The sequence below is a fragment of the Alligator mississippiensis genome, chromosome 6 (assembly GCF_030867095.1).
Source record: "Alligator mississippiensis isolate rAllMis1 chromosome 6, rAllMis1, whole genome shotgun sequence".
In the NCBI taxonomy this organism is placed as follows: Eukaryota; Metazoa; Chordata; order Crocodylia; family Alligatoridae; genus Alligator; species Alligator mississippiensis.
The window spans coordinates 86,232,677-86,259,159 of record NC_081829.1 but is presented as its reverse complement, the minus strand read 5'-3'; the positions used below and the strand labels follow the sequence as shown (position 1 = coordinate 86,259,159).

Genomic DNA, 26,483 nt, shown 5'->3' with positions numbered 1-26,483 from the left:
AAAAGTCTCTTTAAAATTCCATTTACTGCATTTGTGTCAAATCTGTGTTGGGATTTTTAGTCTTTGAGACTCATCAGAAATTCCAATTTGGGTGTGAAAAGGATAGGTCCTGAACGAGCACTAGTTTCTCAGAAATTCCACTGACAATTAATGAAAGCTGTATATCTAAATATTAGGTGTGTCAATTATTTTACTAGGTCTAGGGAAACAAGATGGTTTTTTTTTCCCTGCTGAGGGGGTAAGAATGAGTTGTTTCAACCTAGGATACTTCTTATTGCTGAGTTATAAAGGAGAACTGTGTGCTGAGAAATTGAACCCAGGATCCTGTGACAGTGCCGAGTATTATGTTCTCAGAATTGCTTCCTGTGTCTCTGCGAGAATGGATGTTGCTATCAGGGGATAGACTGGGAAGACCGTGGAAGAGAACATGAGTCTGGACTACTCCATCCACCCATCCCAATGCCTAAATGCCAGCAAAGATTATGCTTCGTAGGTTTGGAGAAGAGGTGCCACTGCTTCTTCCTGTACCCCTTTGGTCCATTTGAAAGAGCCAATTGATCGTCTTCTGCTTCCTGCTGTACATAAACTATACTGGCATGCATCAGCCATTCTCCTACAATTACTGCCCTGCTCTCCTTGTTGAATTATGAAAGTGTAGTTTAAACTGGATTTCCAAGATAATGTCAGTATGACCAAGTCACCCTCTTTAGGATTAGAAGAATTTTTCCCCTCAGGACAAAACTGATGATGTCAGGGATTTTTTTTTTCTTTCCTCACAGCTTCCTAGAGGCCTAAATTTGTTAAAAAAGAGTGATGATAGGAATTTAAACGCTGTGAGGTTAAGGGGAGTTCATCACTTCATTTAGCTTGCAGCAAGTTACTGTCAGAGCACGTGGAAATACTGGAAGCTGGCTAGTGAACCCTATTAGCCTTCCATTGCATCTCCTTTTCCTGCATGCTGTAATGGAAGCTATTTAAATCTCATCGTATGATTGTAGTTGATATTTGTGGAAGTTGGTATTATATTAGAAATAATGTAAATAGAATGATTTCGGGGAATTGCACGTTTTAGCATCTTGCGTAATATTCCAGTTATTTTCGCAAACATTCCAGCAAGGTAAGCAGAGTTTGTCAGTAGTCTCCTTCCGTGAGCAGTCTCCATGTTAATTTTTTTTTTCCTTTTTAGTTTCTTTTTTATTGGTATTTTATCTGATATTTTATTATTATTAATATCTTATCTGATCAGGATGTCATTTTGAATTCTGATAAGTTGTGGAAGTATCTATAGAAGAGAAGCTAATCATCCAACACAGCAGTTGCATTTTCAGTTTACTTTTGTGGGAGGGCATGGAAAATTAAAAACTTTGGAATTAGCGCAAACTGCTGTGTTCATCCAAAATCTGAACAAAGGTAGGTAAGAAGGGAATTAGACAGTTAATTTTACTGCATCTCTTTTTTCTGATCACGCATTAACAGATTCTGAATTTTGAATGACTTTTTTTATTTACCAGGTGCTCTCTAATTTTAGGGGCAGGGTGCTTTCTGTTAAAGGAGGAGTAGAAAAAACAAACGACAGTTAGCTGGCCTACAGGCTGATTGTATTTTGAGTAGAATAGAAAGAAATTTGGTAGGGAAAAAGTTGGCCCCAGATGCAGCAAATGTTGTTTAATTTAGCTCTCTGAATCCTTCTGCAAATCCACCTCAGTTTGTTGTGTTATAAAACTTACCAGTGTGGAAACAATCCTGCGGAGAAAGGAAATTTCATTTTCTGGTTGTTTAGGTTTTTACACAAAATATGAAATGGACTTTTTTTTGAGCATTTACTTTTGCTTGATTAGGTTGTGAAGTCAAGTCTGGGGTACTATCTAAGTGAATGAGATCATGTGATTAGAGAAAAAGCAAAGTACAAAGCTACAACAGATTTTTGAGCACACCTCTATCTGCATGTTGAAGAAATGCTGCTTTAAAACAAATGAAACCATTGAAGTCCTCAGAAGCATGCTCTTTCCTCCTGAAACCAGTATCAATAATACCAGTAAATTTAGTATCCCAATTTACTTCATAAGTCATCAGTGATGAAGTTCTCAAATTGATTCACGTAGACCTTATGAGCAACATTGCACTGACTGACTTAATTTCAGGGGCTGAATGTTATTAGATGTTATCAAATGCCTTTCCCAATTACTCTTCACAGTCTTCAATACATACTTTTGTTCTAAAATGCATGAAATATTTGGGATTTGCAGACATCTTCATGAATATCCAGCAGTTATTTACATATTTATGCATAAAACCGTGTAATCTCCTGAGTTGTAAGGAACTGAGATTTTGCTTATGCTTATGTATATGTACGTGTATGTGTATAATAAAATATATAAACAAATAAAATAAATGGTATGTATTCATACCATTTATTTTATGATTTAATCCACTCAGGAAAATAAATGTCAAGGGCTGAATAATTTTTATAGCATGGGGCTGCACTGCGTATGTGCACAAGAGGCTGGAATTTCCTTAAAGGGTATTGGTTCTGCCACAGATAATGTGACTAGATATTGACTTAAATAGTCCCTTTGTTTTCTGTTCTTCAGTTACTTTAAAACAATTGACCATGCAGTTCCATAAGCATACTAATATGAATTGCACAGTACATGATCTGGTGTTAATCCAAATGCTTTGGCATCTATTTATATAGGTAATTCCCTGCTTTCAACGTGATGGTTTGTTTTGCCTACATGAAAATGGATGTATAACTTTAAGAGTTCGCAGACTGAACAGTATAATTGGCTCTCCAAATGAGGAACCAGGTGAGCTTGTCAACAAATGGGTAAAATGGAGTTTGAGGTTAGTGAGTTCCCACTGCTAGCCTTGATTGGATTTCCTGTGTTTTTCAAATACAAAGTCTAAACTTCAGAAACATATTCACACCCGGTTTTTAGTATATTTTATGTGATATTTGGTCATTATATTTCTTGCCTCTTCCTGTTTTGAGTATTGAATCTTCATTTTATTTTCCAATGTTGATTCTAAATTCTCTTGGTATTCAATATGAGAGAAGATCATTAATATTCTAAAAATCCTTTCAGTGCTGAATAAAGTATCTTAAATTACGAATCAGTTTAACAATTGGATTCATAGAGAAACTCAAATAAATGGCAAAGCAAAACACAAATTTGTCTTTGAAGTATTGTTTACAAATGCATTCACAAAAGTGTGTGGAAGTCATTTGCTCTGAATGGTGGTTAGTACTGGAATGATTTTATTGACTCCAATTTTCACTTCTGAGTTACTAAACATCTAATTTTTTTAACAGCATATTACTAAAAGCAAAATGTTTTTGATCGCATTAAATGAGGGATAAGAGATTTAACTAGTAGCTATTTGCAAACATAATTTTGTTAATTTTAATGCCCCGTGTGAAAATAAATGGTGTTTCTCTTTTCAGTCTTTCTGTGGGACTATAAAATCTGAGAAATTCTGACAGTATGTTGACATCACATTACCTTATTTTAGTTTGATAAACAAGTTGAAGTATTTTAGCTTGGGTGGAAAATAGGCTATCGCTTCTTCTTATACCTGTCTTAAGGGAAATGTTATGTTGTGACCTTTTTAAGATTTGCACAATTCCAATAAAATGACCCATTTTACAGATACCTCTGTTTGAACTTCTTACGGTTATCCAGTGTATATTTTTAAATTAAAAAGTTTTAATTTTTAATTTCCTTTTGGTTTTCATCAAACTATTTTGTGTATTCATAGAATCATAAAAATTAGGGTTGGAAGGGACCCCAGGGTGTCATCTAGTCCAACCCCCTGCTCAAAGCAGGACTGTATCCAACTAGATCATCCCAGCCAAAGCGTTATCTAACCAGGTCTTGAAAACCTCCAAGGATGGAGCTTCCACTACCTGTCTGGGTAACCTGTTCCAGTGTTTTACTATCCTCCTTGTGAGAGAATTTTTCCTAATATCTAACCTAAACTTCCCTTGCTGCAACTTGAGACCATTGCTCCTTATTCAGTCATCTGCCACCAGATGAGACCAGTCTAGCTCCATCTTCTTTCAAACCCCACCCCCTCAGGTAGTTGGAGGCTACTATTAAATCCATTCTGTTTTCCCTTCTCCAAACTAAATAAACCCAGCTCCTTCAGCCTTTGCTTGTAAGTCATGTCCCTCAGCCCCCTCACCATTTTTGTTGCCCTCCATTGGATTTTCTCCAATTTGTCTACATCCTTTCTGCAGTGGTGGGCCCAAAACTGAACACAGTACTCCAGATGTGGCCTCACCAGTGCTGCGTAGAGGAGAAGAATCACTTCCCTTGACATGCTGGCAACACACTTACCAGTGCAGTCCAGTATGTCATTAGCCTTTTTGACAACAAAGACACACTGCTGGCTCATATTCAGCTTATTTATTGTCCTCTGTAACCCTCAGGTCCTTTTCTGCAGAGCTGCTCCCTAGCCAGTCAGCAACCCAGCCTGTTGCATGCGATTATTCTGTCCTAAGTGCAAGACTTTGCACTTGTCCTTGTTGAACCTCAAGAGACTTGTTTTGGCCCAATCATCCAGTTTGTCTAGGTCACTCTGAATCCTAGCTCTAACCTCCAGCGTATCTACTACTCCCCCAAGCTCTATGTCGTCTATAGACTTCTTGAGGGTGCGCTCTATGCCATCTTCCAGGTCACTGATGAAGACATTGAACAAATCGGCCCCAGGACCGACCCCTGGGGCACTCCACTTGATACCAGCTGTCAACTAGACATCAAGTCATTGATTACTACCGTCTGAGTCTGATGCTCCAGCCAGTTTTCTGTCCACCTTACAGTCCATTCATCCAGCCCATACTACCTTAGCTTGCCTGCGAGAACAGGGTGGGACACTGTATCAGTGTTGTGGGAGACTGTATCAAAAAAACAAAAAAAAGTATTCTAACAAAAAAAAAAAAAGTCATTTGTATTTCCTACTTCCTCGTGTCAGGCTCCAGTAATATTTTCTAAATTCTGTCCTATATTTTCTCATTGGTGAAATTACAGATCCAGATCCGGTTCAGGAGCTGATCTATGATTTACGAAGTCAGTGTGATGCAATTAGGGTAACAAAGACAGTTCGCCCATTCAGCATGGTTTGTTGCCCAGTGAATGAAAACTCTGCAGCTCTCATCGTCAGTGATGGCAGGGTAATGATATGGGAACTGAAGTCTACCATTTCTGGCAGAAGCTTACGTGTTAGGTAACTGTATTAAGTTTCCATTTTTTAATTCTATTTTTAATTCTATTTATGAGAGGCATTTAAGTAACAACACTAAATTATATCTCAAAAATAACAGAATTTGATGTGCTATAGAAAATATGGTAAGCATGTGCCTATAAAGAGGATAAAAACAATTGTACTAAGCATAGGGTTTTAAAACTCATTTGTGTTATAGAAGAGACGATTTTACTCATTCCTTTCGCTTTAGGAATAATTGGCTTGTGAACTGGCTGGCATCCTACAATATGGAAGGAACCAACATTTAAATTTTAAGGAAACATTTTCCTTTTAACTACCTTCTCTCCTTCCTACTGCTAGCACTATCACTTATATTTTTATACTAAATGCACATAAAAAAGATGAGAATTGTGCAGAATTAATTACCTGATACCTAGACAGTTACTTCATATTTGTAAGGCTGTATATGAAAATCTCCACAGAAGTTCCTGAAAATAGAAAGTAGCAGGAATAATGGGAGAACAATTCTGGGGAAAAAAACACATTTGACATTGTCAGGGATACAGTAATACCATTTTACATTCCAGTCTTCTTTTCTCATCTTTTACAGCAATTCAAGTGTATCACCTTTGTATTCGCCAGCCTCTTTCTGTGGAATCCCTGTAGGAGCATTCCAGAACAAACTTCCAGACCTTTCACTAGATAACATGATAGGTAAGAGTAACCACTATTGCTAATTTTTAGAGTTAGATGTTTAAAACTATTAGAAAATCTTATGATTAGTGGAGTGTGCGTCATTATTATAACTAGTTTCAGAACTCATTAAAGACATTACCCACTTTTCTAGGGCTTTTATGGTGCAGAACTTTTGTTTGGAACTCAAATGAATTCTAAAAAGAAAATGCTTCCTTTAATGGAATAAAGCAGAACTTCTCTTTTCTTGGTAGTGTGAGCATATTTAATGAAATAATGGATGTAGCTCTAGGGATCATTGAGTTTTAAGTGTGTCCTTGACACTAGCCTATTCATACACAGTGCAGACATGCTCCCACCATGTGAAGAGTCATTCTGCAGTTTCATCTCTAATTTCCCACTGTTTAAAGCAGTGGTTCTCAACCTGGCTGTTGCAAGATCCTTTGAAGGGTGATGCAAGATAAGCTAGATGTAAAGAGATAAGCAGGTAAGCTAAGTAGATAATCACAGATTCAGGCTTGTCTCTTCCTGAATGATCCCCCTCTTCTCTGCAAGCGGATAAGCACTGAAGTTTATAAATTATTTCTTGAAAATGGTGCCACTCAGTTCACAGAAGTTATGAAGGGGTGCCTTGAGTCCAGTGAAGGGTGCCTTTCATCTGAAAAGTTTGAAAAACACTGGTTTAAAGCAAGGGTACTCAGTCTCTGGCCCACAGGCCAGATGTGGCCCGCAGTCATCACATCTGACCTACTGGGACCCCACAGTTGAGAAGTTTAATGTTGGGGCAAGGGTGGCCATTAATATGATCACCCTTCCCCCTGCCAAATTCCTGAACCCCACATGGCAGCCACACCCCACCCTTCTCCCTGCAGCTGGATCAGGGCTGGGCCACATCCTCTCCCCTTGTGGGGCCAGGTTGGGGCTGGGTCAAGCTCCTTTCCCCTCTGTGGGGCTGAGCCATGCCCCTTCCTCTGACGGGCTGATTTGGGGTCTGGCTGCCCACCAGTCCCCTCTGCACAGCTGGATGGGGCTTGCCACTCCCACTCTGTGCTCTGGATCGGGACCATGGGTGGACCTGGCACTGCCCATCTGGTCCACTGGACAAAAAATTTGAGCACCACTGGTTTAAAGAATATACGATTTCTAGCCATAAGGATGGACATTTAGGACCTGATTATCTTTTACCTACATTTTTTGTATGTATTCACATTACGTAGCTGGGCCAGGATATTGGCTCTAACTCCAACCCCAAGCCTGGGCTGAGACTGGAGCCAGAGCTGCAGCAGCCACTTACCTCCCAAGCTTGTACTCAGGTCCAGGACAAAGGGCTTTTTCTCCCATATTGCCTAGGGGAAAAACTCTCCTCCTAGATTGAGTAAATATGGTACTTGTCCTCTTTTTTTTTTCAACAATAGAGGGTGTCTCGTTAAGTGTTACTTTGCATCATGTATTACACAGATTGTTGATAATACTTATTTATAACTCTTGTGTCTGGTATTAAAAAGGTCATACCCATAGAAACTTTAATTTTTTTTAACATAAAGCAGGACAAGGCACAGTGGCTGAAGAACAGTTAAAAAATTCTTTCTTGCAAGAAGTTCACCTGAAATTTCTTCTGACGGGGCTGCTTTCAGGGCTTCCCCTGCCTCAGTTTGCTATCCGTATGTGTCCACCTCTTACAACAAAAAACCTAAAGCAGTATCAAGCACTCCTAGCTGTTGGTAAGTGGATTTTTTTTTAATATATTACTGATTGCTCTGAAAATGTTACTTGACATTTTGTACTAATGGATACTGGTTATCCAGTCCAAAAGAGAGGCTTGTTGTTTGGTCTCTGAAATATTTTGTAAATTCTATTACTTTCTCCTTTGCATGTGTATAGTGCTTTTTGTCAGCTTACTATCCTGCCCATCTTGTACACAGCTGTTTTTGTGCTAGTTCTTTCCTAGTATCACCATTTCCATGCTGCCCTCTGCTGGTGGAACATCTTCCCCAAACCTAATCTCTTTCCATTCCAGATACTCTTATTTACTTCTTGTGTCACTTGTCCCGAAGGACTTATTAAAATGCTGATCTAAGTCCTGAAAGAAATGCTCATTTAGAACTATGGCACTCTTAAACAAAAGTGTATAGGTACAGTAGTAATTGGCCCTGATTATGTTTACCCTTGCTGTATGTATTGAGTTGTTCCATTTAAGTCTTGATTCTTTAACTGACCCCATGTTGGCAAGTCCTTATGCTCATGGTAACCCCCAGTGCCCTCAGCAGGAATCGCTGTATGCACAGCTATCTACCTGCATGTCAGGTGCAAGGCTGGAGCTCTAGAGATGCTGTGCTTGCAGTGGTGCTTGTAAGATTGGACCTTCTTGTTTGTGCTTCTTTTGGAGGCTGAAGAATCCAGTCTGACATAATTTAGAAGTCTTGGGAGCCTGTCTAAATTACATTTAACTACTGTCTGGTTGCCCTCTAGGCTATAACACTTCAGTGTCTTTGCTGTACTCTATAACACCATTCTCTGTGCTCCCTTTTCTAGTCCATGTACCTCCCTCAGGAGGGGAACCTCCTTGTTGTCTACAACAGTACATATCCCAAGGAATCTTCCTTTGACAAGAACTTGGACTTCTTAGGGCCTTGTTGCACATTAATTTTAGGCAGCTCAGGGGATTGTCTACACATTAGGACATGTAAACCAAGTTTAACCATCCTTTAAGCATCTTAAAGTTATGCCACTCTGGGGCAGATTTATCTCTGATCTGTGTTACCCAGCTCATATTCCAGGAATGAGTGGCCACTCCTCAGAGATAAGCTGACCAAATTTCAGTTCTCCTGAATCTCAAGATATTGTCTTCCCCCCCAACCCCTTACCTTCCTGTTCTGAATGGGTAAACTTTCCACCCCTTGAACTCTACTGCACAGAGGGTGGTACTGGTACCAAGCCAATTCCCCCTCCCACCACTGGGGGTGTGACCTGGCCAGGTGGCTCTCAGGGGCACAGACTGGTCTGGAAGGGAGGATAGATGGGAGAGCAAGGTAGGGGACCAGAGCGGGGTTCCCATGAGCTGGGGTTTTCCTCCCGAGGCAGGAGCATTGTCCTCATTAGTTGGGGCTACCGAATCCCAATCCCAACCCTAGTTTAATAAAACACAAAACTCTCTCTAATTTACTTACTCTTTATTACTTTTTAAGTTCTTTTTATTTTATCCTTTAGTGGTTTCCGTGGCTGACTTCCTTCATTTTACTACCCTGCCCCCAGCTGCTATTCCCACTCATTTCCTCTCCATTTCACTACCCAGTACCCATCATTAAACTCTCCCCTTTCCAGGCTAATACTCGCGCCCCTGCCACCTCATTTCTCCCACCCACCTCCACCAAAAGCAAGGATAGAAGCTGGTTTTGGTCACCAGCCTTCTAGTAGCAACTCACAGCTTTAGCTCCTAGTCAGGACCCTTCTCGCCCGCCCGCAGTAGCAAGTCACAGCTTTGCAGGTTGAGGACTGTAAGAGAAGGTTTTTAGCCCAAATGTGTGACTGCTCTAAATTTGAGCCAACACTAACACTGATGAACATTTGAGAAGCTTAAGTTGTAATGTGTAATAAAGCAAGCATAACATGGTAGGATAACAGCTGGGATTCACCCTAAGAAGTATAATTCCTTAGAATCCTGTTTTATTGTTTTTCAAATGTACTCACCAACTTCCTTCAATAATGTTCCAAAGTATAAGTGGGCATTCATGATTTGACTTGATTGCTTACTATGCTGTCAGACTGTAGCTTTCATTCCTGTGGACGCTTCATTTACAGCTGTTACCTTAATGTTTGTTCCAAGAGTTGAAAAATAATTAAGATGCACTTACAGAAATGTAGGGTAATGCTTGCAGTACTCCAGTCTTGGAAAACTGAAGAAACCAATTTATACTTGCATCTACTGCACTAATTCAATTCTACCTGCGTGAGAAACACAAGGACATCTTCTGTATTATCCTACATTTTTATGCCTGTATTAGGCTTTACCCTAAATTTCTGTAAGTGCATTTTAACTGTTTTTCAACTCTTGGAACAAATATTAACACAAGGACACTTCTGTATTATGGTGTCTGGCTAATGAAAACACCCCAAACTCATACCATCCAGATCTTCACCAGATTCCAAAAGTTGGTACCCTTAACGGCAGGTATGTGAGCATTTCTTAGCGGAAACTGACTTTGGGATCTGTAGCCTTTGAGAGAGAGTTTAGACTTCTTATGCCTAGATACTGAGTGCCCACCTCACCCTTGTAGTGTGAAATAAATATGTTTTTAATTGGTGCAGACAAATAAAAGGAGCTGTATATGTTTCCATCTAGGTATAATAGTTGCTTTGCATTGTTTTATAAAATATAAGTCACTTTTTACAGGGACAAGCAATGGCTCCGTCTTGGTGTATAATCTTACCAGTGGACTGCTACACAAGGAGTTAAGCATTCATTCCTGCGAAGTCAAGTAAGATTTTTTTTCTCTTTAATTCTTACTAATCCTTTTGGGAGATGAGAATTAAAGTATTTAATGTTCTGCAAGCAATATAGGCATTTTGTTTCATCATTAATGACACGCAAGAAAATTACCCTATTGAGCAGTCTGCTCTAGCAAATCGTATCTCTGCTGCGCAAAGCAGTAACTCATTGTGAAAATTAGACTGGAAATTGCAGTGAACTATAAATATTTGAATTGGTAACTAATGTGCCTGTTGATCTAGGATGAACATTAGCTGTTTGCATTTTCTCTAGAACATTGTAGCACAGAGAATTCTTTTTAACACGAGAAACTTTATTACAGTGTCTTGTTTATATAGCTATTATGACTCATGGGTTTTTTCCCCCCCCTTGGAAATAATAATGTTGTTTGTTAAGGTTTTTTTTAATTACTATTTATATGAGGCTGAGACTGCTGGTGATAAATCATTTTCTGTTGAAATTTTATAAGCCGTTGTATTTTGATTGAGATTTAGAACTAAATACATTATGTAGTATTTAGTTTTTTTTAAATAAGGATAATAGGGCAAGGGCACCCAAACAAGTTGCTGTGAGGTAAATGAGGACAAGGATTTATAGAATGTTATTACTACCCTGTGATAATAGCCTACATGTGCTACTTTGTAATTTATTCCCCTCGCTTGTCCCTTCAAGGGAGTGTGAGTCAGCCTTCATTTACTGTCATAAGAGCGTGGATGTGGGCAGTTACTGCAGAATATCTGACAGGTGGTAAATCTATGTCTTCATTAACTTTAGGGTAACATGTTCATGTGTCCAAACACATTACAGGGTCCACAAAGCTGGTTGAGTCTGTCTGTCTTCATGCATATGTGAGAGATAATAAATATAGTCATATGAAGAAGAGTAATGTCTTATCTTGTTTTTTGATAGTCAACCAATTCCAGGGTCCATTCAAGTAGTAAAGGGAATTAAATATTATTTTTATAATGAAGATATATATTTTTACATTTGTGTGTGTGTGTGTGTGTGTGTGTGTATGTATGTGTGTATATATAAAAATAAAAACTAATATATATTTAGAAGAGTTCTGAGATCCCTCTGTTCATTGTTCAAAAATGTAAGAAAAATGATTCAAGAGAACTGCTTACATGAATCCTGCTTTGGTTTTACAATATAAATGTCCTTGTAGGCTTTTCAGGGATAGTATATCCTTTCTCTGTCCTAATCTTTAATTTTACCTTTATTTAGTGCTACTAAGTACTTTCAAGATTATTCTCATTTTATATTCTCTTATGTATCTCAGGAGAATACTGAATCCTGGTTTATTTTTTATATTTCATTAATATGAGTACAGCATTTAAAATTAAAAACCATTACTAACATAACACAGATGGGGTTTTAAAAAATAAAAAAGGTGTAAAGTGGCTTATTTCATTAAAGCTGTACTAATGCATTATATAATTTTATATGCCCTTTGAAAGCATAACTTTCAGGAAAGCTATTTTAATCTTTTTCTTCATTAATAATTGATAACAGAGCTGAGGTTTTCTTAATGCTAGGTGCTTTTGTACAGTAAATATATTAAAAATATTTTTCAGTTTATCCATTTTATATTAGCACTTGAATATTAACTCTACTTATTTAAGTGACCTTCAGTAGGATATGAAATTAAAAAATACTCTTAAAAGTGTCACCAGCAGATTGAAAGTAATTGGAAAGAACTTGTATTCTAAACAAGGGATGCTCAACCCCCAGCCTGCGGGACAGATAGGGACCCAGTTGTCATATTTCAGACCCATGGGGAGCCCCGAGACCTGCACACTGAATGTGGTGTCCCAACCTAGCATGCAAGTCTGGATGGGGGAGCAGTGCTAGATCCCGGGACCCAATCCTGGTTATAGGTGGCCAGGAAAGAGCAGTCCTGGACCCCTGGGACCCAATCCTGGTGCATGTGGGTAGGGACTGGGGTGGTCCTGGGCCCCCAAGATACAAGCCCAGTATGCAAGAGGCAGAAGGGGGCAGTGCCAAGACCTAAGGCCCAGTCTGATTTATGGACTGGCCCCAGGTCACTCATCTGGGCCATAGAGTGAAAACCTTGAGCACCACTGTTCTATACTCATCCAGCAGACATACAGGTATCATTAACATTACATCTCCTAAACATTTCATTCACCTTATTTATATAAAAAAAAAAAAAAAAAAAGACAAAATGGAAAATTTTTAATAGGAAGAAACCTCAACTAGATTTTAGGAGAAGTTCTGGAGAAGGATGAGAAGAGACTCGTACACTGTTTCCATTTTTCTTCTACGTTAATCATTGTGTATTTTTCATTTTTGCAGATTTAAGATTATTTCAAACATGGGCTTTAATTCTGCAATGCTCTTACATCTTTTTAGAAACTTGATAATAGTGATTTTTTTGTCAGTTTTGCTCTTTGCTTAGTCTGAATTTGGAATGGAACTTAAATTACCATAAATTTTGCTTCATGGAGATTGGTATGATCCATTATGTCAGCAGAGCTTTAAAAGACTTAGTTTCTCAATCCAGTTCTAGTAACCTTGGAAGCAATTTCTGTAGAAGTCTAACAATTCAACAGAATGATTATGTAACATAGGATATTAATGCTAACTTATTAAAGCCACCTGAAATACAGCAAATTTTCCTTTCAGTGGAAAGTCTTACTCATCTCTGAAATATGGCTCATGAACTCTGTGATGGTGGAGCGGATGGAGCATCCCACAGGAGCATGGGGGGCCCCCCGCGTGCTTGGTGGTAAACCCGGAAGTGGACTGGAAGTACTTTTGGTCCACTTTCGGGTCCACCCCCCCGCACCTCACCAGCTCAATGATGGGCCGCAGGGGGACCCTGGGTGCCCCCCCAGACCCAGGAGATACCAGTCACCGAGCTGGGGAAGTGCGAGGGGGGGGGCCCTGCACACTCCTGTGGGAGGCTCCATCCACCCCAGAATTACGGCGTTCATGAGCCGCCTGGTACCTAGAGGTATGTAGAAAAAACATTTAAAGCTGTGTCTGTCTGAATCACCGAATCTTTCCAAATCTCTCTGAATCAATTTGGAGGGTTCTGTTTTGATTCAGAGAGATTAAAGGGTTTCCTGATTCGATTCGGATTAAGAGATTCGCCCACCAAATCAAATCAGGGACCGAAGCTTCGCACAGCCCTAATAGTTACTACAAGAAAAGCCATCATGTACATTTCGAACATGTTATCGATTTAATTGTCTCCTACAGAAACTTTTTTACAATATGACATACTTCAGGTATATGGGGACCTGGCAAAAGCAGTCATATGGATCTTTGCAGGCAAAATACCTCATTTACAGATTTACAAAATGATGGTAGGACTTGAGGTCAGATCCAGCAGTGCTGTTTCAGTTGCAGTCATGCCTACGAGAGTTTTACATAAGTTTGCCAGGAGGATAGTTACAGCTTCAGTTTCCCAGCAAATGGCAAGAGGAAATTCTTTGAGGATCTTAGTATAAAACAGTCTTTATGGCCTGAGTGAGCCATGGTACTTGCTGAAGAGTGTTTCTAAAGCTACTGAAATTATATCTGATATTTCAACTATGCTGTCTTCCGCAATACTTTCTGTTATACATTTTAAGTATGTACATAAATTTAAATGCAAACCTAACTACTTAGGATCTTATGTGACACATGCACACACACCCATCACCATTATCTGCACATAATTAGTGCTCCCTGCAGTGTAGCAAGGAACTTAAAAAAAAAAAATTAACAATAAGCAGAAATTTTTCTGAGCTGGAAACTGTTACTTGTTATGTGGAAACCATTTTCTGAGCATTTTGTTAATTGAGCATTCCATAGTAAGAAAATGTGAAAACATCCAGCCTGTTGAAACCTTTTACAGCAAGGTGTAGGAAAAAAACTAATTATTAGTCTTTCAAGTGTCTAGGAAAATTCGACACATTAGCATACTAAGTTTTTAAATTTTGGATTGGACAACCTGGACAGCAGTTCCTATCAGTTTGTTCAAGTAGCATGCATAGTGATGGCCAGCTTTGCTTGAGAAATAAGGGTTTCTTGAGGGTAGTGTTGTACTTTGTCTCTTAAGTTTTATTGCAAGACTAATGGTAAGCAAAGACATACAGAAATGTACTGTGTTCTTCCATGGTTTCTAATGCTAGTGAAACCCAACTAGATTTTCCTCTGGTGTTTTACCCCAGAAAGGGAAATTCAGTCCCAGTTATGAAAATTAGGCATTTCTTTTTGAACATCTGAATGATTTCAGCAACTTATCTTGAGATTTCTGTAAATGTCCTGCTGAGCTTTTTGTAGTCATTTGAACTGCTAATTTTCTGTTGGGTAGGAATGCTCTGAATGGCATGAAATAGCTTATTATGTAATAGCTATCGAGTACCATTGTGTAGCAGTCACTTTTGCATGTGTGAATTTAAGAAAGTAGGAGTCAAGGGATGTATTATATAGTCAATAACACATTTGAGTTGGAGCAGTACCACTTTGTTATGCTGAATAATGCTACCTTCTAACTCATACATCCTTAAAATAGTTCTTAAATTACATTCACCATTTAAGTAATGTTGACAGAATGCTTTAATTTACTTCCTGACACAAACTTACTGGGGACCAGTTGCTCCCTACCCTACAGTGACTAAACCAGGGCTGTCCAACTTGCAGCCCCCAGGCTAACCAAAGGGTTAGAACGCAGCTTGCAGGCTCCCACCCAGCTGCCATTCCCCCTCCACATTTGCTCGTGCCACAGAAGCCGGGGGGGGGGGCCTGAAGTGTCCTGGGGGTGCTGTACACTGCATGGGAGAGCTAACTGCCTGAGCTGGTGGGGGTGGGAGGTGGTAACCTGTGCAGTTGAAAGGGGGGAGCTGGGCTGTCCATGCCATGCTCAAGGTGGGGACAAAGGGCTGTCTGTGCTACAGAGCTGCACCTGCAGCTGGGACAGGGAGGGAACCAGGTGCCCAGCACCCCCTCTGCTAAATGTGCTACACAGGTAGCCCAACTGCTCCTGGGCAACCAGGAGGTGTGGGTTGCTGCACATGGGGCTGGGAGAGGGGGGAGAGAGGAGCTGGTCTTCCCAGCGTACTCCCCATTGCCAATGTCAGTGCTGCACTCTCCTGGTTGCGTGCAGAACAGCCTTCCCTGCCCCAGCTGCATGGTGAATGCCAGACTGCCTGCACTTGGTGGGACTACTAGGAGATGAAGGTGCAACCAAGCTGTTTGCACAGCAAGGGCCGGTGGGGGGTGCAGTTCTGGACAGCCTACACAGCACGTGGCTAAAAGAGGTTGGGGGGGCACTCAGCAGTTCATGTGGTAGAGGGGAGCTGGGGGGAAGGCATCCACATGGCAGGCTGGCTCTGGGTCTGTGCCATGTATGGCATGCAGCCCCTGGCTACCTGCAAGGTGGACAGTCCTGGTTTAAACCCTTGGAAAAAAGTCAGAGGTTTTGTTTAGAAAATAAAGCTATTGTTGACAATAATTGTCAAAACCTTTTTGTGTAGGTGATGTAATTCAACCCGGTGTTATCCATGACATGCCAAGTTCAGCATCATTTCAACTTATTTTTTTTTTAGCCTTTCCTGTGGACTCCTCTCACAGTATAAGATCTACATTGTACAAACCAAGTTTTTTCAATAAATATAAATAAAATCCATTTGAACTATAACCAGTTTGTTAAGAGTGAGTCTTTATCATTTAGGTTTTTTTAAGACGTGATGATTTTACTTTGAACTCTTCTTTCTTATTTTTTACTCTTTTTTTTGCCCCAGTTAATTTCATTAACTGCTCTCAGCAAATGTGCTGTAAAGTTACAGGTATCTTTTTCTGACTAACATTTCCACTTGTCATCCATGTACTGGCATGAAATCTATAAGGATTTATTACTCTGTAATCAAAATCTTCATCTCCCAGAAAATCAGAGCTATAGGCTTTACCTATTAAAGTGGCAGTTACAAATTGCCATGTGTTAAAAAGTCAGAAGCCTTATATTTTTAAAGAATAGATGTAGTTTATAAAACCAGCTTAATGTAACTCTTAATTATTTGAGATAAGTGGGTGGTAGTTTTAAAGCAAAGTTTTGTGGGATGGAAATACTCCAACATAAAAAATTACAATTTCCTGTGTTACAGTGGAAACAGTTGTTTCATTAATGCCATGAATCGTTAGTTTCTTCCATATTTAACTTATGCCTATGTCAGTAATAGACAATTAGACTGATGCAGCAGTGCAGACATTCATAATTGAAAGTAATTTCTGTTAATGTAGGATTCTGTAGATCATTGGGAGCCAACTTGTTTCACAGGCATGCCACAAAGTAGCCCCACACCCTCCCTGAGTGCCACTGCAATCCCTTTCCCTTCTGTGATCTGCTGCTCAGCTTTCTGTTTCCTGCCCTTTGCTTCCTGCCTGATGTGATGCCCAGCTTTCTGCTCTCTGCTGTATCTGCGCTGTACTGCCTATTAGGGGTGTGCATAGTGGGCAGCATTCGATTTGGATTCGGCCCGATTTGGGGGACAGTAATTCAATTCGCTGATTCAGATCACTGTCCTGATTTTGATTCTGATTTGGAGAATCAGCAATTCAGACACAGGCACAGCTTTATATGTTTTTTCTACATACCTTGTTTTTTCTTCATACCAGGTGTGGCTCATGAACGCTGAGATGGTGGGGTGGATGGACCATCCCACAGGAGCGGGGGGAGGGGGGACCCATGCAAGCTCAGTGGCAGACCTGGAACTGGACCAGAAGTGCTTCCAGTCCACTTCCAGGTCCGCTGGGAAGTGCATTGCCTCCCCCCCCCCCCCGGCACCTCCTTGGCTTGGCGATTGACCACAGTGGGACCCTGGGTGCCACCCCAGACCCAGGAAGCATCAGTTTCCAACCTGGGGGACAGACGGGGACCCCCGCACACCCTGCGGCAGACCCAGAAGTGGACCAGAAGTACTTCTGGTCCATTTTTGGGTCCACCACTGAGCGTGTTAGGGACCCCACCCATGCTCCCATGGGACGCTCCATCCGCCCCACCATTTCAGCATTCACGAGCCGCGCCTGGTACCTTGAGGTATGTAGAAAAAACATATAAAGCTATGTCTATGTCCAAATCATTGTATCTATCCAAATTCGATTTGGAGAGATTAATGGGTCTCCTGATTCAATCCGGATTCGGAGATTCAGCCTCCGAATCAGGCCAAATCTCCTCCGAATCGAATCGGCAACCGAAGCTTCGCACAGCCCTACCGCCTGTGGTCTCCCCAGTCTGCTGTGTGTCAGATAGGAAGGCTGCCTGTGCCACTTGGGGCACCCAGGAGGCAGGTTGGCTACCCCTCCTGTAGGTAGTTGTTAATGTTGACAGATGGCTACCTGGTATCAGAAGGCAAGGCAATATACCTGACTTACATTTATGTGAGAACCAGTGACTGAAAGTCTAGAAAATTTTCCTGCGGTGTCTGTGTAAGAGAGAGCAGCCTGGAAAAATATTACATTTAGAATGATAAAATAGTAGAATCTGGTAATGGCAAAGTTCTGTCAGGTCTCCAGGTCCATCTTTTGTCCATCCTGGGACATCCCCTAAAATATTCTAAGTATTCGGGGGTGAAAAAATCATGAGGTAAACTGAAATTGGAGATAATGTTTTAGTGCTGTTTAAAACCATACAAATGTATGCTGGCTCCTGTAGGCATTTTGATGCTTTACTGGACAGGAGAAGTTGTGAGCAGACCTCTGTCCTCTGTGACAGCGGCATTCATGGCCCACTACTACATCCTCAGGCTCATTTACTTTATGTTCATGCTTGAGATTTTTGGCAAAAAAATCCCCACTGTTTCTAAGTTAAAAGTTCCACTTGTCCCAACAAGCACCTAGCTTGTCACAAAATATATAAATTCAATCTGCAAAGAGATTTTTAACAGTCATTTGATATCTTCATTTTTACATTTTTCTCATACATATTTCTGTGTGTGGTGTATGTATATTTAGCTTTGCATTTTTAAATAAAGAAAATTAGCTTTATATTTGTTTCACATAGTATAATAAGCTGTGGAGTTGTCGTTAATCTAGTTAGTCTCCTGTGCACCCAAATACCATAAAAAAGCAACTAATGTGCTCCATGTTCTCTACTCTCATAGAGCCATTGAATGGGTCAGCTTGACTGGTTTCCTCTCCTTTGCTACATCAGCACCCAACAATTTGGGGTTAGTACGGAATGAGCTGCAGCTGGTTGATCTCCCAACAGGTTCGTATTTCTTGGAAAACCTGTATATAATTCAGTTCTGAAAAGTATTATGACAGATCTGCTGGGGTGTTTCCAGTTTGTATTTTGTTGCCTTTAGTGCCAAATAAAAATGTGTATTACTCCTACATCTTGTTTTCAAGGTTAATATAACCAGGAGGAACTGAGCAGATTCCATCTTCCTTTGTGTGAGATTTTAAGTCCCAGTCAGATCTGTGAAAACATACTAAAAGGAACAAGTTTGCACAAATCACTCTCATTTAATCTAAACTAGATAATTGCCATTGGACTGTAGCAGAGTGAATACCATTTTAGCAGCAGACAAGGTTCCTTGGGTGAATTTGATATCTTCTATTAGACCAACCCAAATAGTTGGAGAATAGTTATTAAGCAAGCTTTCGAGTTCAAAAACCCTTCGTCAGGCTAAGGAAGTTTCAGCAGTTGGTGTGTGCTCTTCCTGGATGGGATGAAAAGTAAAGAAGCCAGCGGCTGGGCTGGGGAGTCGGTTGCCAGGCAGATTATAATGTGTCAAAAATCCAATGTCTATGTTTAGTCCATGATCCTCTAGTATCCAGCAGGTTGATGAAATGGAGCTCATAGGCTCGTCTCTGGGAAGTGTTGTGTAAGTTTCCCTTGAGGATCAGGACTGAGAGATTGGAGAGAGAGTGGCCCTCCTGTGAGAAATGTGCCCCCACCGGTAATTGGGTGTTTCTGTCTTCGATAGATTTCTGGTGTGCGTTCGTTCTGGTGCGCAGTTGTTGTCTGGTCTCCTACGTATTTTCCATCAGGGCATTTGGTGCATTGGATGAGATGTATGACATTTCTGGAGATGCAGCTGTAAGATCCTGGGATGCTGATGGCTCTGTTGTGGGGTGGTGGAGATGTGTTGGCAGGTTTTGCATTTCTTGTCATGGCACGGTCTGGATCCTTTTGGTGTGTTCTGGGCTTGCGGAAGTTTGCTTCTGGTGATGAGGTTGGCGAGGTTCGGTGCTTGTTTGAAGGCTAGGATGGGTGGTTCTGGGAAAATCTTTTTAAGAATAGGGTCTCTTTCTAATATGGGTTGCAATTTTTTGAGGATTTTCTGTACAGGTTCAAGGGAGGGGTGATGCATCATAACCAGTGGTGTACGATTTGTGGGGGGTTTTCTTCTGTACTGCAGCAGTTCTTCACGTGGTATCCAGGTGGCTCTTTCAAACGTGCGATCTCTCTCTCTGGATGAGTGTCCTTGTTGGGTGAAAGCCTTTTTAAGATTGGTGAGGTGGTGATCCCAGGTGTTCTCTTCAGTACAGATGTGGTGGTATCTGAGGGCTTGGCTGTATATCACAGCTTTTTGGTGTGTTTAGGGTGATTGCTGGTTCTGTGCAGATATGTATGTTGGTCTGTGGGTTTCTTGTATACTGTGGTCTGTATTTTACCCTTCTGGATACCGATCATTGTGTCTAAAAAGGAGATGTTGGTGCTGGAGTATTCTAGAGAAAGTTGAATGGAGGGATGGTGATTGTTGAATTTTTGATGGAACTCCATCAGAGATTGTAGGTTTTCAGTCCAAATGTTTTTAAGTTTCCGTAGAAAGTCTGTAGTGTCTTGTACAAAAGTTGCTCTGTGGGTGACAAGCGGTTTTAGGATTGATTCAATGAAACCTGATATTTCCTCAGTTGGGGTCCCTTGGTTGGATATGATAGGTCTGCCAGGGTTCCCTTGTTTGTGGATTTTAGGGAGCATGTAAAAAGTCCCCGGGTTAGGTAGCGGGGGGATCAAGGTCTGTAGTTTTTCTTGTAGCCTTGATGGAAATGATTTGATGGTATTGTTGAGGTTTTTTTGGTGAAAAGGGGAGTAGGATTTTCTTGTAGTTCTTTGTAGTAGGTGGTGTCAGAGAGCTGTCTGTTGGCTTCCTTTATGTAATCCTCACGGTTTAGGATGACTATGGCTCCTCCTTTATCCGCTGGTTTTATTACTATTTGGTGGTTAGATCTTAGAGATTCTATGGCCTTTTTCTGTGGTAGAGAGAGGTTGTTGTGGTGGCGTGTGTTGCTGATTATTTCATTGTCCATTCTTTCCCTGAAGCAGTCAATGTAGCGGTCAAGGAAAGGGTTTCATCCACTGCAAGGTGTCCAAGCTGATGTTTTTTTGGGTAGCATGCATTTTTAAGCTATTTAGCTATTAAAGTTGGAGTGGTTTCTTTCGGTATCTCTAAAGTAATGATGGTGGATACCAAGAAGGGTAATGAACAAGGGACAGATCACTAGAGATATACCCAATTCAGTGCTCTCGCTCTATAGCATCCACTCCTGCCAGCATCAGAGACAGGATACTAAGCTAGATGGACCATTGGTCTGACCCAGTGGCCCCTGGCAGATTTTCAGTTAAAGGCGTGATGGAGTCTGATTCACAATCCCAACGATCACACCTCTTGCCATGCTATGCATGCATGGCAGGAGGCATGATTGTAAGATTGTTGATCAGATCCCAGTCATACCCTGTTGAGTGCCCCCAGCTCAGAGTGCCAGTCAGGTGATGGGGGGCTCCCAGCCAGAGGAGCACATTGGGGCCCTTGGCTCTGGTGCAGCCTGAAGGCTGTGTGCGCTCATCAGCTGACTGATGCTCTCAGCCCTGGAGGCACACCAGAGCTGAGACTCCAATGCGCTTCTGAGGCTGGGAGTCCTGATCATGTGACTAACGCTTGCCAGCATTAGAGGCACACTGAAGCAGAGGGCTCTGATGCACTTTTGAGGCTGAGCACTCTCATCAGCTGATTAATGTGACACCCTGCCTCTGGAGGGCATTGGAGCAAAGGCTGCCACGTGGGGAACACAGATCAGCTGATCAGCTTGGCCATATGTTCAAATGTTAGCATGATGGGAACCAGCCATGAAGTTATTACACTCATTTTGTGTAATGATAATGATTCATTCCCTGTTTTATTGCACTGTTAATTTAATAAACATGTAGCCGGGTTACTACTTAAGACATGATTGACCGGTTAATCATGTATGAAAGTGTAACGTCTGCCAGGGGCCACTATGACACTTCTTAACCTCATATAAAGACCAATATAAAAGACTGCTCAGGAGAAGTTCAGATTGCCATTGATATGACAGTCTCCAAGTATACCTTCGTAGCAAATTTCAGAAATTCTATTGAACGTAATTTGTCATGATTCGGTGAAGCAATTATATATATATGCTACATTCAGTTGAAACATTTGATGATGTATATTGTTAACAATAGATATTTTTTTCTAGCCTAGACCTAAGCCGCTGAGCAGAATTTGGTCTGCAGAACCTTTTACCTTGTTTCCAGCATATAACTAAATTTTCAGATCACATTATAGGTTTGCAGGAGTTTGCTTTAAAAACCAGTTCATTCTTCATAAAAATTGAATGCTTTTGATATCAAAGTTTTTTAGAAACAAGAAGTGACACCCCAGAATGTCAAGGTTCTGAGGGGTAGCTGCATTGTAAAGTTAAAATAAGGTTTGTGGGATGTATTTGGTAGCCATGTTGGTCTGAGACAAAAAGGAATGCAAAAATTTACAACTCTTGGTTCAGAAATGATACCTTTTATTAGACCAACTAGGAAATTTTAAAAAATCTCTTTTTCTGCAAGTTTTTGGGCTCAAATGCCCTTCATCAGGCTCTGGGAAAATTAAAGATGGTAAAAAGTCCCCATAAGTATTAAATGAACTTCATTTTTGCAGAGGGAGCTGGAGATGAAAAATCTGTCCCTCTGGGTCCATGAGAGTGTCCTGTGAGTTGTTTTGAGTTACTCTTTGTTGTGTAGATCAGGTAAGATTCCTTCCCTGGAGGTGTCAGATGGCAAGCAGGGAGGTTTAGAAATCTCTCTTGTTCTCCAGTGAAGTTTAAAACCCCAAAGTGGCTACAATTCGGCATCTTCCATGTTTCAGGGATGTACTTGGTAGCTGTGTTGGCTACTTAGAACAACTCAGAGAGACACTCTCATGGACGTTTATTTCCTAACTGTGGGGACTTTTTACCATCTTTAATTTTCCCAGAGTCTGATGAAGGATGTTTGAGGCCCAAAGCTTGCAGAAAAAGAGATTTTTTTTTTTTTTTTTTTTTTTGCAATTTTCTAGTTAGTTTAATAAAAGGTATCATTTCTGAACCAAGAGTTTTAGATTTCTGCAAACCAAGTTTGCAGCATACATATGATGCTAAATTATCAACTGATAATGTATTTCAGAAATGTATCAGTTTTTAAAAAAGCATTGTTAAAAATGAACAAAAGTCATAGATGCATTATACAGAACAGAAGTTATCATGTTGTCTTGTTTTAATCTGATATATATATGACATATTTTAATCAACTAGTTAATAAACTTTATTAAGTTTTTGGTCATGGCCACGTTTCTGGCTCCTCCTTTTGAACTCGTGGGAATTAAGGTATCTGAAAGACCATTCTTATATTTTGACTTCAATGGTTGCACAGTACAGGAAACACAATACTTCAGTAACCATGTTGTTTTGGCTGTAAAAAGCTAAACCTTGTCATTTCAACTTGAAGAACCCACATCTTGTAAAATGCCAATGTATAGCATAGAGTGACTTTTTTAAAGATAAAAATGTTTAAATTTTCATTTTTCATAACTACTTCTAAGGTATTGCACAAAAAAGCTTTTTAAACTTGATCTTGCCTTTTAGTTTCCTTGCAAAATAAAAGAATAGAAAGGAGGTAAAAATCATAAACATACATTTGTGTCATTTTAAAATAAGATGTACGTTTAGATTCTCTTAAACGACATTCTTTAGAAACCTAAATGATGACATTGACATTTATAAAATCAAGAAATAAGAGACCCAACATTTCCATAGCAGCCCAGTTACCTAGTATTTTAGCAAATGTTAACAATTAGTTACCCTTCCCTCTTGCCTCTTTTAGCAACTTGGTAGAATAGCTGGCTTGAACTTGGTTTCAAAGTCAAACTGCTAGCACTATGAAAGAAAGTGTAGCCAGGTTACATCCAGTCACAAATGTTTGGTGAAGGATCTGTTATATACTTCTTGGACATAAATATTGAATGTGGAGAAAAAAAAAATCTAAAGATGTTGCTCAGTTAAGAAAAAAACGAGTTTAATTTTCAGCATAGCAGCACTTCTGCCAAAGGTCTGCCTGATTAGCACTGAAAAGTTTATATGCCTGGTCCATGATGGGTTACTTGGCTATGCTGGAAGCTTGCAGCCACAGGGAAAGCAACTGAAGAAGAATTTTTTTACTTAATTTGTTGGAATACCTCTCAAAGTTTGAGGGGTTTGGGTTGTAGCCGTGTTGGTGTAAGGACATAGGCAGACAAGGTTCCTTGGGTGAATTTGATAATTTTTATTAGACCAACCCAAATGGTTGGAGAATAGTTATTAAGCAAGCTTTCGGGTTCAAAAACCCTTCGTCAGGCTAAGGAAGCTTCAAAGTTTGAGGCATTTGGCTACTCCAGAGTAACTTGTATTATTTTTATTTAAACCGTTTTTTAAAGTTTTTGATACTAAATGACAGTTGTAAAGGCATGGCAATGTTTTTGTGAGATAGGGCAAGGATCATTGTGGATGATGTCTTTTTTTTTTGCACCAACTGCATGGTTGGGGTAAAGTTAAACAAGCTTTTGAATGCAAGATATTCTTCATCATCAGCAGGGATCCTGGTTTTCTCTGTTTAAAATGCAAATTCTCTGATGAATAATCCAAAATTCTCTGATTAAAACCCCCAACATTTGTGTTGTTGCATGATTTTTATATATATGAGTGCCAGCCTGCAAAGGGAAACCTGCCATTTCCCGCGCTTTTCTCCTTAAAAGGGGAAAATCCACGTTTTTCTGTGGTGAATGGAAAACCCAGATTGTTGTTCATCAGTGAGATAGGACAGTGAGTTTCAGTATTGCTGTCTAGCACTGACCAATCTTACATTTCAAAAGCCATCAATGATTTAGTCAATGACTACGCTCAGCAAAGGAGTTGTTAACAAGTCATTTTTGGGTGATTGCTCTATCCAATAAAAAAAATAAGATGCTGGGGCAGAATACGTTTCTCTTAACAAAAAACTGAAATCCATTCATTCAAGATTTCCTCCTTGAGGAGGAGGAAGCTATATCTAAAATATTATTGTCTTTGAGCCCAATTTCTGATAACTCTCCTAATTCTACCTGTCTGTATTTTGGTAATGACAATCATGTATCAATTTCAGTAGCTCAGCTCTGAAAATGAGACTATTGGACCATATTATGTCAGGCAGTGGAAACTGCATTGTTTTAGTGCCCAGAAGGCGAATGAAAACTGAACCGTTACTCAGATAGAGTAGTGGGGGAAGTGGCGGTTCAATTATACAGTGGCTTTATTTCCATGGGATTTTTTTTTTTTTCTACCCATATAAACTTTTCTTTTCTAGGCAGGAGCATTGCATTCCGTGGGGAACGAGGCAATGATGAGCCAGCCATTGAAATGATAAAGGTGTCTCATTTGAAGTAAGTAAGCTCGTACAGTATATTGAATTTTTGAAGAGCTCTGTAAAACAATAGAAGTAAACCAGCTCTAAGAAAAGACTCTCCAGAAGAACTGAGCGTAAAAGTATTTGCAAGTGCTTCAAGGGAGATACTACTGTGTTAGAATACCAGCTTTGTGGCAGTGAGCTTTTTATATGAGCCAACAAGGACTAGTAGGACACATTTTAGAGTCAGGTTAGATTTTTGAGACAGTAGGGGTAAGTGTAGATGTTAGCGGGCATTAGGGGGAAGTTAAATCAATTCAAAATGGCTACTTGATACCAGGTAAGTCAAGATGCAGGAGGTGGTTAGATGGTTGGTTGGGTGTCCAGCAGGCTTGAGGGAATCAGGGCTCTACCAGGGGATAAGGGGTAGGCATGACCCACAAGTCGAGGGCAGGAGGGTGGGCATGACCTGCAAGGGGTGGGGTGGGATCCCCCACCCCAGCAAACCTACACCCCCATTCCTCTTCCTCCTCCCCTCACCAGGACTTGCTTGCTCAGCCCTGGCAGTGGCGAATGCTGATAAACGCATCCAGAATGGCTTGAGGGATGGGGGTCAAGAGCACTAGCTGGGGGAGTGGGCAAAAAATAGACCAGTGCTAGGGAAGGGGGGGACTGAAAAGAGCAGCCCCGGGACTGCGGCCTGTGGCTGGGTTTTCCTGTGCACGACAAGCGGCAGAAGTTCCTTGCACCAGTTTGACTTAAATCAAATGAGCCTGATACTACATAGATCCAGGTTTATCTTAAACTGGGTTCTTCAGTTTTTAGACTGGTTTGTGTGCCTGGACCTTCTGTTCAGTTACAGGTTTAGGCTGATTGCCAGTCACTGAGACCAGGTCCGTAAGTGTAAGATTGGCACTGAGACAAGCTAAGTTTAAATCAGGCAGCCATTTTGAACCTGATTTAATCTCTCAAATGTCTGTACTCAGCCTAGGTGGTGGTTATTATTCTAATAGTGATATGGAGATAAGTTGCCATTTTTAAGGCTTGAGTCAATGGAAAATGAGTGTTTGCCAAGTTTGGGGTTCTCCAGGGATTTCAAGATCCTCTTTATATGATCTTAGCTTTAATATAAAATCAGAGGGTGTGTCCACATGTGCTAGCATGTGCAGTTTATGGTGTCACAAATCTCTGTGGCACCACAAACTGCACGTATTTCATGTTAAACCGTGTGTGGAGCTGCTAATTTGCTCTGCGGCTGCCTGGGGCCTCAGCAAAGAGGCTCTGCAGTACACAGAGATCAAGGCTGCCTGTTCCCCCATCTTCATGTGCTGTACCCCAGCCAAGGCCCCCCCTTGGCACATGGAGTCTGGCCAGGATGAGCTGGGCACAGCCCACAACAAAAGGCACGTGCAGGGGCATGTGTGCCGGCACAAAGTAGCTGTACAGGTTTGCACT

General features: G+C 40.7%; 1 protein-coding gene across 1 annotated transcript in view; it reads left to right on the top strand.

Moving 5' to 3' along the window:
* Positions 1–26,483, top strand: part of WDR11 (WD repeat domain 11) — a 103,593-nt gene that overhangs the window by 46,500 nt on the left and 30,610 nt on the right. The window contains exons 7-13 of the mRNA XM_059730071.1: positions 2,696–2,807; positions 5,031–5,226; positions 5,816–5,919; positions 7,446–7,619; positions 10,289–10,373; positions 18,496–18,602; positions 24,990–25,065. Of these exons, the coding sequence (XP_059586054.1) occupies positions 2,696–2,807; positions 5,031–5,226; positions 5,816–5,919; positions 7,446–7,619; positions 10,289–10,373; positions 18,496–18,602; positions 24,990–25,065 (854 nt within the window). The remainder of the gene's footprint in view (positions 1–2,695; positions 2,808–5,030; positions 5,227–5,815; positions 5,920–7,445; positions 7,620–10,288; positions 10,374–18,495; positions 18,603–24,989; positions 25,066–26,483) is intronic.